General features: G+C 38.2%; 1 protein-coding gene and 1 long non-coding RNA gene across 18 annotated transcripts; one reads left to right on the forward strand and one right to left on the reverse strand.

Annotated features, from left to right (window-relative positions):
• Positions 1-7,094: 7,094 nt before the first annotated feature.
• LOC133727035 (uncharacterized) lies at positions 7,095-9,997 on the reverse strand. Of its 12 annotated transcripts, none has more exons than XR_009854985.1 (10): positions 9,491-9,997; positions 9,273-9,410; positions 9,112-9,181; positions 8,812-9,025; positions 8,456-8,561; positions 8,311-8,378; positions 8,141-8,222; positions 7,772-7,853; positions 7,593-7,676; positions 7,095-7,508 (listed from the first exon to the last, which is right to left on the reverse strand). It is a non-coding gene; the product is annotated as an uncharacterized LOC133727035 (long non-coding RNA). The 12 variants fall into 12 exon arrangements; XR_009854982.1 differs by having other exon boundaries at positions 8,306-8,378; XR_009854975.1 differs by having other exon boundaries at positions 7,095-7,349; positions 7,475-7,508; positions 8,306-8,561.
• A 1,656-nt stretch (positions 9,998-11,653) lies between these two features.
• LOC133727036 (uncharacterized) lies at positions 11,654-16,649 on the forward strand. Of its 6 annotated transcripts, none has more exons than XR_009854987.1 (5): positions 11,654-12,196; positions 14,681-14,718; positions 15,156-15,255; positions 15,438-15,692; positions 15,939-16,649. XR_009854987.1 is itself a non-coding variant. In XM_062154663.1 (5 exons), the coding sequence occupies exons 1-4, from the start codon at positions 12,056-12,058 to the stop codon at positions 15,667-15,669; spliced, it is 366 nt and encodes a 121-aa protein (XP_062010647.1). In that variant the 5' UTR covers positions 11,654-12,055; the 3' UTR covers positions 15,670-15,692; positions 15,939-16,649. The 6 variants fall into 6 exon arrangements, 4 of the variants coding, with proteins under 4 accessions (XP_062010647.1, XP_062010648.1, XP_062010649.1 ...); XR_009854986.1 differs by having other exon boundaries at positions 15,583-15,984; positions 16,448-16,649; XM_062154663.1 differs by having other exon boundaries at positions 15,583-15,692.
• Positions 16,650-17,996: the final 1,347 nt, after the last annotated feature.

Here is a 17,996-nt window from a genome sequence, read left to right on the forward strand (position 1 = left end):
ATGTTGAGGTTTTGTGGACAGCCTGTCACAGAGCAAGAGCTAATTGAGAAAACTCTCTCCACCTTCCTTGTCTCAGCAATCTTGGTGTCAAAGCAATATCGAAACGAATGCAATGCTGGACGGATCACGAGGTTTAATCAGCTTATCAATGTTATGTCTGTAGCTAAGAAACATGATAACATACTCGTGAAGAATTATAATGAACCCAAAGGAGGGCGCAAGGAGCGGAACCCTAAGAATAAGGGACATGATGGACGTGTGGGTTCATATAACCGCCCTAACAAGGAAGGAAACCGCCAATTTGGAGCAGATACACGTGGTGGCAACGCCACACGTGGGAGAGGTGGTCATGGCGCCGCCGGCCGTGGTGGCGGCGTCAACCCCCCCTAGGGGACGTCCACAACGTGCACCTCAATTAAAGGGAGGCAACCACAATGACGTGTGTCATCGATGTGGATCAAGTGAGCATTGGTTCAAGCAATGCAAAGCAAGCAATCAACTGGCTGCACGCTACAAGGAGTGTAGGGACCTGAGGGAGCAAGAAGTCTATCTTGCCGAAGAAGAAGATGGTGAAGATGTCAATCTCACTATAGAGGACTTCAAAGCTGGAGATGAAGTGCACAAGGATGCCGTAGACTTTGATTAGAATAGTCCTTTTACTTTCCAAGTATTATGTAATGGCAATTATGCCTTAGTCAATAAATGACATTTTGTTTTAACTCTTTCTCACTAGGCTCACCCAATTAAATATGATGTCTAGGAAACTAAGTAGAGATTAGTAGTACTTAGGCGAGCTTTACTCCACCGACATCTCTTCTTACTTTCCTGGTCATGACTAATTGGAGTTACCAAAAGGATTGAGTGACTACAATTTATCTAAGTTTGATTTCTATTTTGGATTAGACTTTGGTTAAGAAACTTTGATGTAATCATTGGGTATTTTTATTAATAAAGTATAGTTTTATTATTGAATGTCTTGGACATATTTTAATTCCGAACTTTATTATTTTTCAGTATGTTTACTGGAGAGCTTGAATGCCTCGTAGATAGTGGCACCACACATACTATATTGCGACATAGGCAATTATTCCTATGGATGACGCCTAGTTGATCTTCAGTGACTATGATGGCAGGACCATCACAATTGATTCATGGTCGAGGACCAGCTCAATTTATGTTGCCAAATGGCACAAATATTAATGTCACTGAAGCTCTATATGCTCCTAGGGCCGGAAGAACCGTATTGAGTTTTAAAGATAAAAGAGCCAATGGTTTTCATGTGGAAACACATTGTGAGAATGGACAAGAGTTCCTTTGCATAACCTCTAATGACTACGGACATAAACGAGTATTAGAGAAACTTATGTGTCGCTCTAATGGGTTATATGAAACCACTATTCGAATTATTGAATCCAACTATGTCATGAGAGATGACTTATGGGATTCTGACACATATAGGCTTTGGCATGACCGTTTGGGGCACCCAGGTCGTGATATGATGATCCGTATATTAAAGACTTCACACGGACATCCATTTTTCAAAACGAAAAGAAGTCAAACCTGAAATTCGGTCCAAGGAAGGGCACTGGCGCCACATGGCGCCATTCCTATGCAAAACCGGCCGTCATTGGCCGAAGCCGCCTACCCCCTACAGCCTAAAGTTGGCTTTGACGCCAACACTGCCTCCTTGACCCAATTTTCTGCTTCTAAAGCTTATCTTTCGTTTTGCAAAGCCTGCTCTTTAGCAAAATTAGGATCTAAACCATCCTATGCAAAGGACACCAAAGAAAGTATCCCATTCTTACAAAGAATCTAAGGTGATATTTGTGGACCTATTCAACCATCGTGCAGACCAGTTAGATATTTTATGGTGTTGGTTGATGCATCGACACCCTGGTCACATGTCATGCTTTTGTCCACAAGAATGCTGCATTTGCTAAACTCCTAGCACAAATCATTAAATTACGGGCTCACCACCCTGATCATCCTATTAAGTCAATACGTCTTGACAATGCTGGGGAGTTTACATAAAAAACTTTTGATGATTATTGCATATCCATTGGGATTGAGGTTGAACATCATGTTCCTCATGTTCACACCCAAAATGGCCTCGCAGAAGCCGCCATTAAAAGACTTCAAATGGTTGCTAGAGCATTGGTTATGCGCACCAATCTCCCAGTGTCTGCTTGGGGTTATGCAATATTACATGCAGCCGTGCTTATTCGTCTGAGACCTACTACCACTCAACCTTTTTCTGCGTCCCAGCTGGTTACTAGATATGAGCCTGATGTCTCACACTTACGCATATTTGGGTGTGCAGTTTATGAGCCAATAGCGCCGCCACAGCGCACCAAAATGGGACCTCAAAGATGATTAGGCATTTATGTTGGATATAATTCCCCAACGATCATCCTCTATTTAGAACCCTTGACAGGCGATCTCTTTACCACTAGATTTGCGGATTGTCACTTTAATGAGACAATCTTCCCGTCATTAGGGGGAGATAAGAACACTAATGTTCAACAGGAACGATAGGAATTGTCGTGGTCTGTCCCCACTTTGTCTCATCTTGATCCCCGAACCGCATAGTCTGAAATTGAAGTGAGGAGAATACTCGATCTTCAGAACGTAGTAGATTCGATGCCTGATGCGTTTTCTGATATCGCTAAAGTGACGAGATCACATATACTTGTTGCAAACGTGCCGGCAAGGATTGATATCCCCAAAAGTGGAGGATATGGCGCCGCCGTCCCTAGTGAAGATGGCACTGTGGCTAAGGCCAACCTCCCTGCAAGAAAACGAGGGAGGCCCAAAGGTTTAATGGATTCTCGCCCAAGAAAGAAAGTGAGTTTGGCACAAAAAGATCCATTAATCATCGATATAGATAATTCATCTCATGAAGATATCCCGGATTATGGTTATGTCCAATAGACATCCTTGGGGGACACCCCGATGACAGAACCAATTCCAGAGAATAGAGAGATATACATAAATTACACTAGTGTACATGAGACGTTGAAGAGAAACTCTATTATCCTTGATGATGCATTTGCATATTCTATTGCTCAAGGAATCATAGAACATGATGATATCGAACCTCGCTCTGTTGAAGAATGTCAACGAAGAGTGGATTGGTCTCAATGGAAAGATGTGATCCAGGCTGAATTGGATTCACTAACAAAGAGACAGGTATTTGGGCCTATAACGCTGACATCCCCAAGTATAAAGTCTGTTGGCCATAAATGGGTCTTTGTTAGAAAGCGTAATGAGAAAAATGAGGTTTTTAGGTACAAAGCCCGCCTTGTGGCGCAAAGTTTCTCACAACACCCTGGGATTGATTACGAGGAGACATATTCTCCCGTAATGGACGTTATAACGTTCCGCTACCTTGTCAGTTTGGTAGTTTCCGAAAAACTTGACATGTAGCATATGGATGTGGTTACAGCATATCTCTATGGAGATCTAGATTCAGAGATATATATGAAGGTCCCAGATGGACTTCAATTACCCAAATCAAGTGGCTCTAAACCACAGAGCGCGTTTTCTATAAGATTGAAACGCTCACTATATGGATTGAAACAATTCGGACGGATGTGGTATAACTGTCTAAGTGACTACTTGATTGGGAAGGGATATGTCAACAATGAAATATGCCCATGCGTGTTTATTAAAAGGACAAGTTCCGAATTTGCAATTGTAGCAGTTTATGTCGATGACATGAACCTAATTGGAACTCTAGATGAGTTAAGAGAAACTGCTAAGTACTTGAAATCCGAATTTGAGATGAAAGATCTTGGGAAAACACGGTTTTGTCTCGGATTAGAACTCGAGCACCGTAGTGATGGGATTATGATCCATCAGTCAGCATATACTCAGAAATTACTAAGGCGCTTTAATGAGGATAAAGCAAAGCATGTGAGTACTCCCATGATTGGCCGTAGTCTTGAGCCCAGAAAAGATCCGTTTCGTCAAAAGGATGAGGACGAAGAATTGTTAGAGGCAGAAGTGTCTTACCTAAGTGCAATAGGCGCATTATTGTACTTAGCTCATTGCACAAGACCAGACATCTCATTCGCAGTGAACTTGTTAGCTCGACATAGTTCCGTGCCAACATGCCGCCATTGAATTGGTGTAAAGACAATCTTTCGATACTTAAAAGATAAGATTGATATGGGCTTATTTTATCCCTACAGAGAGAAAAGAAATGACAGAAATTTGGGATCGGACCCCATAAGGAAAAACGCCAATTTCCTTAACGTAGCCGTCGACGCCACTGCCCAAAGTGGCCTGCGTCCTACTCCTCCTCCCCTCCATCAAAATGACAGCGATGTCTTGATGGGTTTTGTTGATGCAGAGTATCTCTCTGACCCTCACAAAGGTCGCTCCCAAACGAGTTATGTCTTTACCATGGGAAGCATTGCGATATCTTGAAGGTCTACAAAGCAGACCTTTGTTGCTACCTCCTCGAATCATGCAGAGATTATTGCTCTACATGAAGCCATACGTGAATGTATATGGCTAAGGTATGTAATTAGACACATTCGAGGAACTTGTGGTTTGAAGTCTACCACAGATGAACCTACATGCATTTATGAAGATAATGCAGCTTGCATTGAGCAAATGAAATTAGGTTCATCAAGGGTGACAACACCAAGCATATATCGCCTACGTTTTTTTACAATCAGCAACAACAATCACTTCTAAAGATTGAAGTAAATCAAATCCGATCAGAGGATAATGTAGCGGACTTATTTACTAAGTCGTTACCTAAATCCACCTTCGAGAAACATGTGAAGAGCATCGGATTGAGAAAGTTATCCGACCTCTCATGATTGTAGCAATCAGGGGGAGATGTTGACATCAGGGGGAGGCATGATGTCTACATGTTCGATCTCGAAAAGTAAAGGACGTGTTGTGCTCTTTTTGCCCTTCAACCAGGGTTATTTTTGTCCCACTGGGTTTTTGTAAACTGGCAAGGTTTTTAGTGAGGCAACGATCAAAGCATCATCACCAAGTTTGAGCGGCACAAGAGGGAGTGTTTAAGGATGTTGTATTCTAATGTGCCTCTTCAAACTAGGGTTTATTTTCTAGAGTTTGTAATAAGAGAAGGTTCTAGATTTCCTAGTTATATTCAGATTCTATTACCTTGTATGTACCTTTTAATCCCCTATATAAAGGGCTCTTATTATCAATAATACAACACACCATTTCTCTCAAATCAACAACATAATGTGTATTAAACAGTTTGAGATGTGTAAATAAAATTATGGAAAGACATATGTGGGATAGACCATATATACCAGAACCGAAAACTGTGGGAGACAGAGGAATTAGGCAAATGAGAGAGAACACGCATCCTACTATAAATATTAACTTCTTCTTGTGATTGAGCACAATCACATCAAATTTCACATGGTCTTGCCAGCTTTGAAAGCGTTGGACCATATTAGCAAAAGACACAAGCTCATTCTGGATGGATGGATTTATAATTAGCAAAGGAACAATTCTTTTTTGTTCTGGGACAGATGGGGTATAATGCTAACCTACTAGTCTTTTTGATATTGACTTGTACCTAAAATTCTTGGGGCATAGATGACCGTTAGTTTCTGGGATTTCCATGCATGGATCAGTATTAACTGTACTATGCAGATTAAAGAGGAGAAATTAACAGCTAGCTAGCTAGTAAGTTTCCTTAATAACACGCTTTGTGTACGTGTGAAGTAAATGTTCGCTACCAGTAGAGCTACAAGCCATGGCTAAGGAGGCAGAGCAAGTTTACTAGGGCCCATCTCTCCGACTTGACACTAGGGCAAGCTTTTCGAAACAACTCGAGCAAGTACAAGATTAAGTGAAACAGATAAAACGGATAACAATCCTGCGTGTATGAAAGAGTCTAAACAACAGACAGTGATTGTCCTAGTGGCTTAAAACTTAAAAGAGATTCTGGTGATCATGCATGGTCAATGTAATATGTCGCCAACTTAAATACCAAGATCACAGTTAAGATGGAACATATAGATTTTACAGAGATGATAAGTTGCAGGACAATAAGTCTTATAATCATAATCAGGTTCATCAGACTGTTGATCAACCACAATGACAGTTTTTCTCGTTAGTAACAATAGCGAAATACTGAACCGTACCCCTCAACAAAAAAGAAATTGACCTCGAGCGTTTTAGCTGCTTTGTTCCTAGCTAAAGTGAAGGAAACTGAGATGACAGCCCTTTGATGATCTCATTTAAGAACCTAATTAACTTCGCTTCAATTGATGTTTGAGTTGGGAGGGAGAAAGCGAGCTAGCATAGGCCATTAAATGGAGGCAGAATCCAAACTGCGGGTTGTGATGTGTATTACTGTATAAATCACATATGAGATGAATTTAAAAATGTATTACTATTTTTGCTTATCATTCAGTGGCAGTGGCAATCGTGCATTTCTTTCTGATCGATTTTATGAGAGACTTGTGCTCATGAGTTGTTCGTCCGTGACCCATGGATGTGGAAGACAACCTTGGGTGATCTCACAGTTATACGGTGCAGGGTCTGTGAAAACTTTTTTTTTTTTTTTCCCTTCTTTTCCTCCCCTTGCGCGGCATTTCGCTCAGAGAGTTGAAGAAAGATAAGTGTATCAAGCTGTTCAAAAGGTGATTCTTACAATCATTGTGGAAAAGGTAATCGAGATAAAATGGTAAGTTCTACTCTAGTATCTTAAGATTGACTAGGAATCATAGTCAATAAGGAAGGCATACCTATTTCATCAAGGGAATAATTATCCCTAACAGAACATGATTTAGGAAAGCCGAAAGCTCTATGCATATTCAATAAAGAATTAGAAATCTTTATGGGAGGTTCTTAATTCTCGTATGCCTATATAAAGGGACTCAAGCCTTGCTCTATCAATCACTATAAGAAATACATATTCACTATCTCATAGTGTGATTGCATCCGGAAGATTGATCAGAGCCCAACTTGATTCTAGGAGAGTCACCAATTCTAACTAGTGTCCACGTACGATCCATACTAATATGACCAAGTGTCCATCCTACCTCCTATATGTTCATGACAATCCATGTTTGTCTCAACAGAGCCTTCCCTGTCATTTGGAAAAATTGAGTCACTATTTTTTTAATTTCTGAATTATAACTATTTTCTTTCTTCTCAAATAAGAATAACACTATTTTCTTAAAATTGGAGACATGTTCTGTCAGTGTAGAACCTCACAACCGCCGGTTCCTTTTCCTTGCTCTTCGTTCCAAAGCATCACTCTGTCAGCTCCACTATATAGCCGGACCACTCTTTGCCGCCGCATCTTCCGCCACCGCCGTCAGCCGTAAGTTCCTCTCTTCCACCTGAAATTCAACTCGCCGCTGTGAAAAGCAATTCAACTTCTTACCGCCAAGAAAAATTTCTGGATCACAAGAAAAATTTATGCTTATATCTCTACGAACATTAGCAGTTCTGGAAGGCTTATTACCGCCAAGAAATACTGAAACACCCACAGTGTAGATCTGCAGCACAGAGGTAAGAGTTGAACCAAAGATGAAGATGAATAATAGAATAAAAACGATCAGGAGTTCCGGGACAAAATTAACCTGTCCATGCTAGAACAGGAGAACTTGCATTATTTTCGTTTCAAGAAGTTTGCTCAGGAAACCAACAACGTGAATATCTTCTACCTGCCATTTGATGGGTTTAGCCCAGCAAGAAATCATCAGTAAAATCGAACTCCTCAAAGGCCATATCATGAAACATCACATGTTTTCCCACGCACCATGGTTCCATTATTCAGCTCCACAGGAAAGCAAAGCTGGACAGAGCATTGTTCTTCCACCATAGGGCTGCGTACCACTTCTCTACAAGCACATCCAATTAGCAGGGGTTTGAATCCAAATGGTAGTAAATACTCAGACATGCGATAACATGTTCAAGTAATACTGTGAAGAAATCTAGGGATATCTTACATTTATAAATATAGAAATCAACAACATTCAAACAGAGTTGGGATGCTGCTTAATTAAACCACTATTACATAATGGTTCTTTTTCTAAGGCATCACAACTGTCTCACATTTGAAACACCTTCAACCACCAATATGAATACAATATGTTCTTCCAGTGTGTATGTTTGTACTGTAGTATACCTTATTATGGTTCTAGGAAAAATGAATGGCAGTCCTGTGAGGTCATCGCATTTAAGACTTGTAGAAGATACCATTCGTTTTCCTGTCATATCCACCTCATCGATTAGTTTTAACATTAATAACTGTTCATTTCATGCATTGCAAGTAGAGTTTTCTTTCTCTTACCCTACCAGTACAAATCAGAGATCCATTACAATGATGAATATTGTCTTGCGTTCATAACTTCAAGTACAAAGAACTGAGGGACATCTAGACAGTGTTTCCTTGGATAAGTTCTGAACTCACAGATATTGCATTGCTGTCAAAGAGTTGTACCTGATCATCAAGAAAGTCTGTACTCTTATAGCAAACTCTCATGCCATTTGATAGAATCAATTCAGTAGCTCCAATATTTGAATATTCACATTGCTGCACAATATTCCTGAAACAATAATTGAAAGAAGCTAAGAATACATGACTACAATTCGCAAAAACAGTATGAAAGAAATTACAAGCTAATAACCAGTGTAAAATATATAAGATTCCAAACTCTGAACAGACACATCAAGAAGGACGCAACCAAACTCAGGAAATTTAAATAGAGAAGTGAGTCTTACATGAACTAGAAGAGGAATAACAAGCACACAAAAAAAAGGATAAAACAAAGCTGAGAAGTTAAGGTCCACCATTACCCTGGATTAGGTTTTGTGCTAACAATTTCTTCTGGAATATGTTCTTCATCCCATGGAGAAATGATTCTTTCTTCCTCAAGAGCACTGATTTTAGATACAACATTTTTCAGATCTTCTACTATTGCAGAAGCTCGTGGTTCAATTGTCTTAATGACACAGCTGCATGATGTTTGTAACTTCTCAGCATATTTGGATATCTCTGCTGCTTTTATATCTACAAGTATAAAAGTTTTGATGAGTAGAGCAATATATTGTTATATAGTTGCGAAATCAATACATTTTGGATATGCAAGGACTCACAAGGTAGAAGAGTCTTCTGGAGTTGAGCCTCATAGTCAATCCCAATAACAGGTTCATTACGGAGAAAATGCTGCCAGAGAAAAATAATGGTGAATAACTTTTCAAAATCAATACCAGAAGTCCTTAAATATCAAAGATAAGGAACTACAATATGGAAATACCTGTAAATATTCATCTCACAAGCTAGTTGACTGCATTTGATCGCGTTCCAAATATGCAGATTCAATCTCTGACATCAGTAAAGCTCGAACTATAGACACTTCTCGTTCTGAAAACCCATGCAGCCGTACCCTGGCAACCTGAAACATTAGGTGTTAGAATAATTAGTTTAAAATTGAACAAAATCAAGTATAGTAATTATAGTGGATGAAAAACATACCTCAATCAGGATCGACTCTAGGGCCTGAATTGTTCCCTTTTCTTTACAAGATGAAGTCATCATGTACGCCTTCAAGGGATTAAATAGAACATCTGCGGAAGTTGAGCATGAGATGAAGGGTGGATCTTTTCTACGAGCTATTTTAAAGAACCTCTGGTTTAGAGCATAAAGGAACATTGATTCTGCCGGTAAATCTCTATAGTCCCTCACTGTATTCATCTCAACAGCTGGAGTCTTATAGCTAATAATCACTGCAGACTACAACACGACAAATTCAGTATGTAAAAAGACAAGTTCTACATATATTACTTGCATTTTTTGCTAATGTGAACATCAATTGACACAAACGATATTAAGATTTATTCCTGTATTAACCCCAGTTGCCTCAGAGTCAATGAAACAAGAATAACGTGGCTCTTCATGAGGGAACTTGATATGTTGGTATAAGTGGACGCTCAGGTGCAGAACTTTTATGCCCAAATTGATTCTTTATCGACTCAACTACAGTCTGAGATGGAAAGAGAATGTGTTAAGACATCTTGACTACAGACTATGCTTATTATTCAAATGAGAAAATTAACAAGTCAATGACATCTGACCTGAGCGATACTTAGGATATATGCATGTTCTTTGGAACGAGCTAAAAGTGCAATCATTCATTGTTATTGACCATTTAAACCTATTGTTAAATAACAATTAACAATAAAAGCTGATGTTTTGGAAACATGTTACAAGGCTTTGGACAAAAGCTGATGTTTTAAACAACTAGAAGAGCATGCTAGGTAGGCGTTCCACACTAGACTGCAACTCTATAACCAATCGTTTCCATGAGATCTCAATGCTTCAAATGTGTTGACACTATATGTGTTGTTGATAGGATAGCGTTCTATACCTTGATTGCATGTTTGATAGGCTTAGCTATTGTGCGTTCACGTAGACTAAGTAATTAGGGAAACATTAATAAGGGACATGATCTGCTCCGACTTGTTTCTTGGTTGGTTTCTGTTCACACCTTAATTAGTAATTGAAACTAGGTTAACTTAACATTGTTTGAAAGTAATTGGTGGTGGATTTCCAAGTCTCTAACATGTTCTCCATCTTATTTTCTCAAAATCAAAAATCAAATTCATTTTCCTTTTGTTTTCTCTTTTATTTTCTTTAAAAAACCAAAAACCCCAATATATTGTTCTTGCTTAGGATTGCAGAGCCCCTTTCTATCCCCTTCTGTTTCGTGCCATATTTTTCTCTCTTTTCTAGTATTTGACGTTTTTGTTTTGTTTAGTTTCAGATTTTATTTGTTTGATTTGTGTTTTAGTTAGTTTAAATTAGTTTGTTTTTATTTTGTGTGATTAATTTGTTACCCTCAATCCCCGGCTTGAACGATCCTTGCTTACTCTATATTGCTAACGACTACATTTTGCAGGGTTAAGTTGAGCGTCTATTTTGGACGTATCAATAGTCAGACATTTACATAAGCAGTGACATCTAGGATTTGCGTCCTTCTCTCCTTTCAGCCAATTGTTGTCCTGTTTTACTTATTGTTTCTTTGATGCCGGCTAGGATTGAAATGCTTCTAAAGCCTCTATTTTCTCAAATTTTTTGCTGTGCAGCTTTGTTGGAATCAAGCAAGTGGTGTTTGGTGGAACTGAATTTGAACACTAGAAGGAGAACATGACATCATAGGAAGTTGGATATACTGTTCACAAGATTTAGCCAATTTGATGTGCATCCACGATCTCTAAATTAGTGCAATCATTCATTGCGCTCAACATTTGATGATTGAGGAACCAAGACCGAGTACTAAAGACAAGTCAAGAATGCAGATGCCGGGAGTACCAAATCAATGATTATTTAGGATCCTGTACCCCATGTTCCGATTGTCAATGTATATGTAATATTGCCTAAGAGAAAAGTTAGCGAACTCTAAGGAGACACAATTCAGTCCAGTAATTTAGCTTGGAAAGGATCCATTTTTGACAAAAAGAGTAGATTTTGCAACATTCTGTTCCAACATTTGCACTTGGTATTTACGTTTCTAAACGCAGGCATCCTGTGCCATTTTATGGCTATTGGCTCCAACAGTAGCTATCAAAACAACTTTTCTTTTTGAAAAAACAACAGAAAGGTTAACTAATTAAAGAAGGAAAAGCATTAGCTCACTACAAAAAAGAATTGTTTTGGCTACACTGGTTAGCGTCGGCGTGTAATTGCCGTGGCGGAAAGTGGACAATTTGCTTCAGCAAATTGACTCCGTCGCAGAGACAAGAATGGTGTACTACGGCAGAATTACCCCGTCGCATAAATCATATTTTTATACGACGGCAGAACTTCCCCGTCGAATAAATCATAATTGTACACTACAGCAAAACTACCCCGTCACATTTTTTGATATCAATTGCTACCCCAAGTCTCTGCCGTCGGGTTCTAAACTCTATGTTAGATTGCAAAAGAGAATCAAATCATAAACAGAAAAATAGTCGAGCAGTTTTTCTTTGGGTGACGCCTTCTCTGTTGAATTTCTGCTCTCTACGTGCTTCTTTCTTTCTTTCATCAGATCTATGATCGATGAACTATCTAGCGTTTGGGTACTCGAATCCAAAAGTCCCAACTACATCTTCTTTCTCTGTAGTCTCTTGGTCACCCATTCGTTCAACCCTAGATCTCGTCGTTTCAATGAAATCGTTCACAGTTCGAGGCTCGTCTCTGGTATTTCCAATTTCTCCTAGATCTTTGCTCTCTTTGTTTGGCTAAGTTAAATTTTGATTCTTTTACTTAAATCTCCAGCCATCTTTCTGGGAAAACTAAAATCACTTTCACTTTCATCTATTCTACTCTTCCAATTCTAACACCACTTTGTTTCTCACTGTCTCTATTTTATATGATGAGTATATGACTTATTGAATTGTTCAATTTCTTCTAAAATTGAGGAAATTGATGGTTTTTCGTACTAATTTTGGTTTATTTCGAATTTTTCATTTTTGCACTCTCAGGTAGAACATACTCTCTCTCTTTCTGCTTTTTTGGGGTTTCTTATTACTTTTTCAATTATCTTGTTCTGGGGTTGATCTCTTGCTTTAGATTCATGTTTGGTATTTGATTATGGGTTTTGATTATACTTGGTTGATTTTTCATTCAAAAGTCCATGAAGCATGCCCATTTGGTAACTGGTGGTTCCAGAATATGTAGTGCAGTTTATTCTTTTACTGGCTTCTTAACATCTACATATCAGGATGGAAACCGTGGCCAAACTCATTGTAGCTAGATATGCAAACCGTGTGTGGCCAAACTCATTGTAGCTAGATATGCAAACCGTGTGTGCCTTCAGTTCCTCGGGGCTATCTTATATCATCCCTGTACCATCTAGACTGAAAATTGGGATTTGAAAGAGATGTAGTTTGAAATAAAACTCGTCTGCTATCACCATTTAGGTTGTATGTTTTGGGATGTGTATATGTAAATATAGTTTCAAACTTTCTACTATCTTCTTCTGGGCACTAGTTTCTTTTGCTTATTGGTGAAATGCTAAGATTAGTATCCTCAATGGGACTTCAGGTAGAGTTTGCAAATTCCCTTCACAGGTAGAGTCTCTTGGTCTTGGTTGATTTTTGCACCTATTTACAGATACAACGGGTAGCAATCTGATATAGATCTTACCTATCTTTTACTGTCATTGAGTTATTTTCTATTGATCAATTCATACTTTGTTAATAGTTTAGTCTCTTCAGTTCTATTTATTAATGGCTGATAGATACATGTCATGAACAATGTAGGTCTACTTCCATTGGTTCTAAGTCCCTTAAGGAGGAGAATACACTTTGTAAGCCTTGGGCCGGAAACGAGGTGTTGCTAGATGAAAATTTTAAGAAGACCTTAGAAGACATCATTAGCTCTTCGGTATGTGGTGTTCTGTTTGTAATGGTTTCGTGTTATGATACATTTTGAAATGTTATAGGTTCCATATGTTGCTGCTATGTTCTCTATCTTTTTTGTCTTTGCACAATCTCTATCTTTTTTGTCTTTGCACAGCCATGTGTAAGTTTCTTTAGTTGTTTTTCACAGTTTAACATTTGAACTTTTTTGTCTTTTTTGTTGTTTGGATCAGTGAGAGGTTTCTGTAATCATTTGAACTTCGAAGACGTCTTGAAGATTTCTTCTAGTGTAATCATGAATTGAGGTTCAAAATTGATCGTATTGAGTGAATGGTTTTGTATTAGTTTTGGAGAAAGCATGGAGCAAAGCTGGGTTGGTGCTTGTTTGGGGAAAACTCATGGGTTGGTGCTTTTTCTGCAATTTTTCTTTTGTTTTGAAATGTTAGGGCTTTTACTGCAAAGAAATGTTAGGGTTATTATGAATTACTTTTTACAAGCTTGATTTGTAGATATCATTGTGTGGCTGTGAATTTGTACTATTAAGTTGTTGCATTTCTCTGTCAGCATTTACTCACTGCAAACGCAAACTTAATTATTAGAACTGTGGCAATTGCATGATTTTGTTTTTTCTGCCTTTGCTACTATAAATTGCATTTCCTGTACAATTTGTTCGAGCTATTAGATGTTCAAAATTCAGCTGCCCCCCAAAAAGCTTGGTAGTCTGTTAACTTTGATATCTCCTGAGAATTCTTTGAGTAGGTGTTGTATATTTTAGAACATCATCCAGATGGATTTGTAGAGGTTAGGTATTGATATCTCTCCTTGCAATTCTCTGTTTTACCCCCATTGCCCAGACAGTCAAACCTCTGCTTGTGTCCTCATGTCTGTAAGCATGTAGATCACAAAGAAATATTGCTCATCCTTATTGCAACTTGCAAGATCTAGCTCATTTGAAGCTTTGGTGAATGCTCTGCTACCTTTGTTTGCTTGAGCGGAGATGTGTTCATTTGAGTTTTGTATCAGTCATGCTACTGTGTATTTCAATAAGTAGCTTTGTTTAATATTAGATGGCTGATAAGTATCATCATTCCAATGGTATGGTCTTGTTTATCGAAGGTTGATTCTAATGCTCTATTTTGTGTACTTTCATTGTTGATGACATGTAAGTTCTTTCAAGTAGTTTTAGTTTACTTGTCAAGAGTCTTTGCAAAAGCATGTCTTTGATTGGAATCATGATGTTGAATGCTTCTTCTCCTTTGTATCTGTCTAGACTTGTGTATTAATAATTGTTTTTTTTTCCTTCCCATGTTCATAAATGAAGAGATGCTTCACGAGCATTTGTTTCTGGAAACGTTACAGGTAAGAATGGTCTTATACTTTTTTGGCTGTAAATTAGTTTTGATCACATGCAAGCTTAAAATTCAAAAATGTTTGGAGTTACCTTTGCATTTATCTGTTCTTGGCTTAATTTTCTGATTAATGTATTTTTAGTGATTTCAAGTTGCTTTTGAATGTTTAGTGGACAAGCAAAAGAGTTGGGTTTGTCTGTTGAAGGAAATTCTTTTCCCTGTGAATAAGGAGAAGTTTTGAATGTTAGTTAGTTTCACTTAGATGTTTAAGCTTGGGATTTAGAATTTTGGAACAATTTGGAAACCTTAGCAGTTACCTCTATATTTCTCTACAAGAGTGTAATTGGATGATTAATTTTCTCTATGGATTTATAGCTGAATGGTGAAGTAAACCTTGACACTATAAGGTTTCAATGTTACAACAATAATGGGATTTGTTTGTTACAGAAACCCAAGGGAGATCCCATGGGGTCAGTTTGGTGCCGATATTGTTGTGGAGTCTACTGGAGTGTTCACTGACAAGGACAAAGCCACTGCGCACTTGAAGGTCAGTTCAGTTTACAATTTTCTTGAATTTGATTGCAGAATGATCTGTTGGTCCTATGTTTTGGTATGTGCATGAATTTGACTGTGTTTCTAGGATTGGGGATCCTTCAGAATTGATATTTTTGTTTCCAGGGTTATTTGAGTTTAAGTACTGTGATTATTCATTTCTATGTTTTCTTTTAGGAGACAGCTTATGAAACGAGGCAGAAGTCCGTACAAGAAATGAAAAATATGTACTTGAATAGTTAGTAATTCAGTTGTTGTTAGACATGTGGAGAAAGAAAATATATTGGAATTCTAATCCAATTTGATTTTGTAGTGACTGCAGGTTATGTGTGTCAAGGATAGTTTTGGTTGTTTTGGCCGAATTAACACAAGATATGTTTCTAAGGGCCTTCTAATGCCTAGATCGTAATGTTTATTGGTATCTTAACTAAGGTGAGCTGTGGTTTTTTAAATGAAATTTTGAGGCATAACTTTTACATAATCATATACTGCTAGAAGTCCTAGTACTATGTAACTTATACATAGACATGAAGCTATTGTTAGGACAACCTTTCTGTTTTGCCTATAGTTGATATCAAGACAACTTAACTTTTTAGCACCTCTCATTCTTCATGAACTTGACACGGGGACATGGTATCTAGTTTCACCATACTGATTACTATAATTCTTCTTTGACAGGTGCTTGTGCCTTATGAAGTTTTTATTTCAGCTCAGGACCGACAAGGTTAATATTGAACTCTAGATGTTAAACATATATGTTTTTTGGTCTCTTGTATCTGTTTCAGACTGTAGCCTGCTATATATTTAGAAGCTACACTTTCAGTTTCTTAAGTAAAAGTTGCTTTAAGGTTTGCTAGTAGATTATGATTATATGTCTGCAATAGGACCCCAAATCATTAGCTGTAGCTTATGTTATAGATAATGTTTGTGCAACTATGTGGTTTAACTGCTATATATGCTAGCTTCCAGTACTGTGATGTAAATTAGGTGTTGGTGGAGGTTCTTGAGCTCATGTTCTTTTAATTGTGTTTATAGGATCTATCTCAAGCAGAGTAAGTGACTCCTATGATATGGTTATGATTTCCAAGATAATTTTAAATCAGTTTGCTTATTGTGTTATTATTCTGTTTTCAGTTTATCTTTGCATATTTCTTTGCTGAATAAAGGAGTGGACAGATATTGTGCAGGTTTAAATCATCCATTATGTTTCACAGCATCTTCAAGTTCTTGGGAGGTCCCGGCAAGGCTTATCTTGAAGTATAGGGAAAAAAAACTACCTTGTATTATCTTGTAAACTCATGTATAAGAGCTTCATTTCCTTTGTGACATTCATGAGAAAAATTAACATGTAACATTTCCTTTTCAATATGCTTAATTTCATTTTGTACAGCTTTTATCCACCCAAAAAAAAAAAATATATATATATATATCTAGCATGCATATTTTGCATGCCAGATTTTTTTTTTAATTCATAAATAAACTTTTGCGATGGCAAAATTGCCGTCGCAAAGCTTTGGTAGTGGTCGGTGGCGTCGCCATGGATATTTGCTACGGCATTTTTCAGTAGCAAAATTCTTGCGATGGCAAGGTTTGCCGTCGCTATTAAGCTTGCGACGGCGCAATTGCCGTCGCAGATACCAATGGCGACGCCCTCAACGACATCGGCGCAATTACCGTCGCCTAGCCGTCGCCATTGGTCTTTTGCGACGGCAATTTCACTTTCCGCGACGGCACAACGCCGTGGCAATTTGAATTCTTTTTTGTAGTGGCTGCTGAATTTCTTGAAAGTAATAGAGTTCTTGAAGTATTCAAAAATAACAAAGTAAAAGCATAGAGCTCAATTACAACCCAAGCCTCTGTATCACTGCTTAAAGCACACACTCATTCTCTTTTCCATCTATTTCATCCGACGGATCAAATCGATTGTTCTCTTTGACTTTCTGCTTAGACGACATTTTGTTCCGCCTATTATCACCTCATGGAGGGCTGCAAGAAACTCGTCAGGCGAATTAACTTTCCCAAGATCCGGCTCGTCTCCGCCTAAAAAGTATTTCTCCGCTCTCGCTCTGTCATACTTGGTTACAAATAAAATGCGATGGAACGCAAAGTAATTTGTAACGGCTATGCAATGTGCGGCCCTAATTTTTAGTGTAGGCCTGATACAATTCAAAAGCAAAAATTGTGAACTTTATAAGCATATTTAAAATAAAGAGATATTCAATGTATAAAAATGCAAACACAATAATAACATACCAAGCTTTTTTAATCTCATCAGCGGTGAGAGGCTCCTTTCCCGGAACAAATAGAAATAGAACTTCATCAAAATCTGTCGTGTAACAGTGCGAATAGGTGTCCAAGGCATCCATAGAGAACATTACATCATAAGTGCCCTCCTTAAGACAACCAACTAAAGAAACATAAAAACCAAATAGTTAGAATTAATGACAGAATGGATATGATCAAAGGAAAAAAAAAAACTCTTGGACAATGAAGCTTACCCTCTGATTTTCCTCCGGTGGATGGATCAATGCCACCAGCTCTGAAAATAGCCTCTAGACAGCGGTTGGCGCCTTCTAATTCATCCTTCAAGACCCCATATGTCGCCATATGAGAGGCTGCATGCTGGCTGCCACTTCCCGTTGTGGCAACGTTCTTAAATATCAATGTAGAGCAATCATCCACAATAATTTCTTGATGTCCAGGTTTGTTCTTGATGACCCAGAACTCATACATTTG

Source organism: Rosa rugosa, chromosome 1 (genome assembly GCF_958449725.1).
Source record: "Rosa rugosa chromosome 1, drRosRugo1.1, whole genome shotgun sequence".
Taxonomy (NCBI): domain Eukaryota; kingdom Viridiplantae; phylum Streptophyta; class Magnoliopsida; order Rosales; family Rosaceae; genus Rosa; species Rosa rugosa.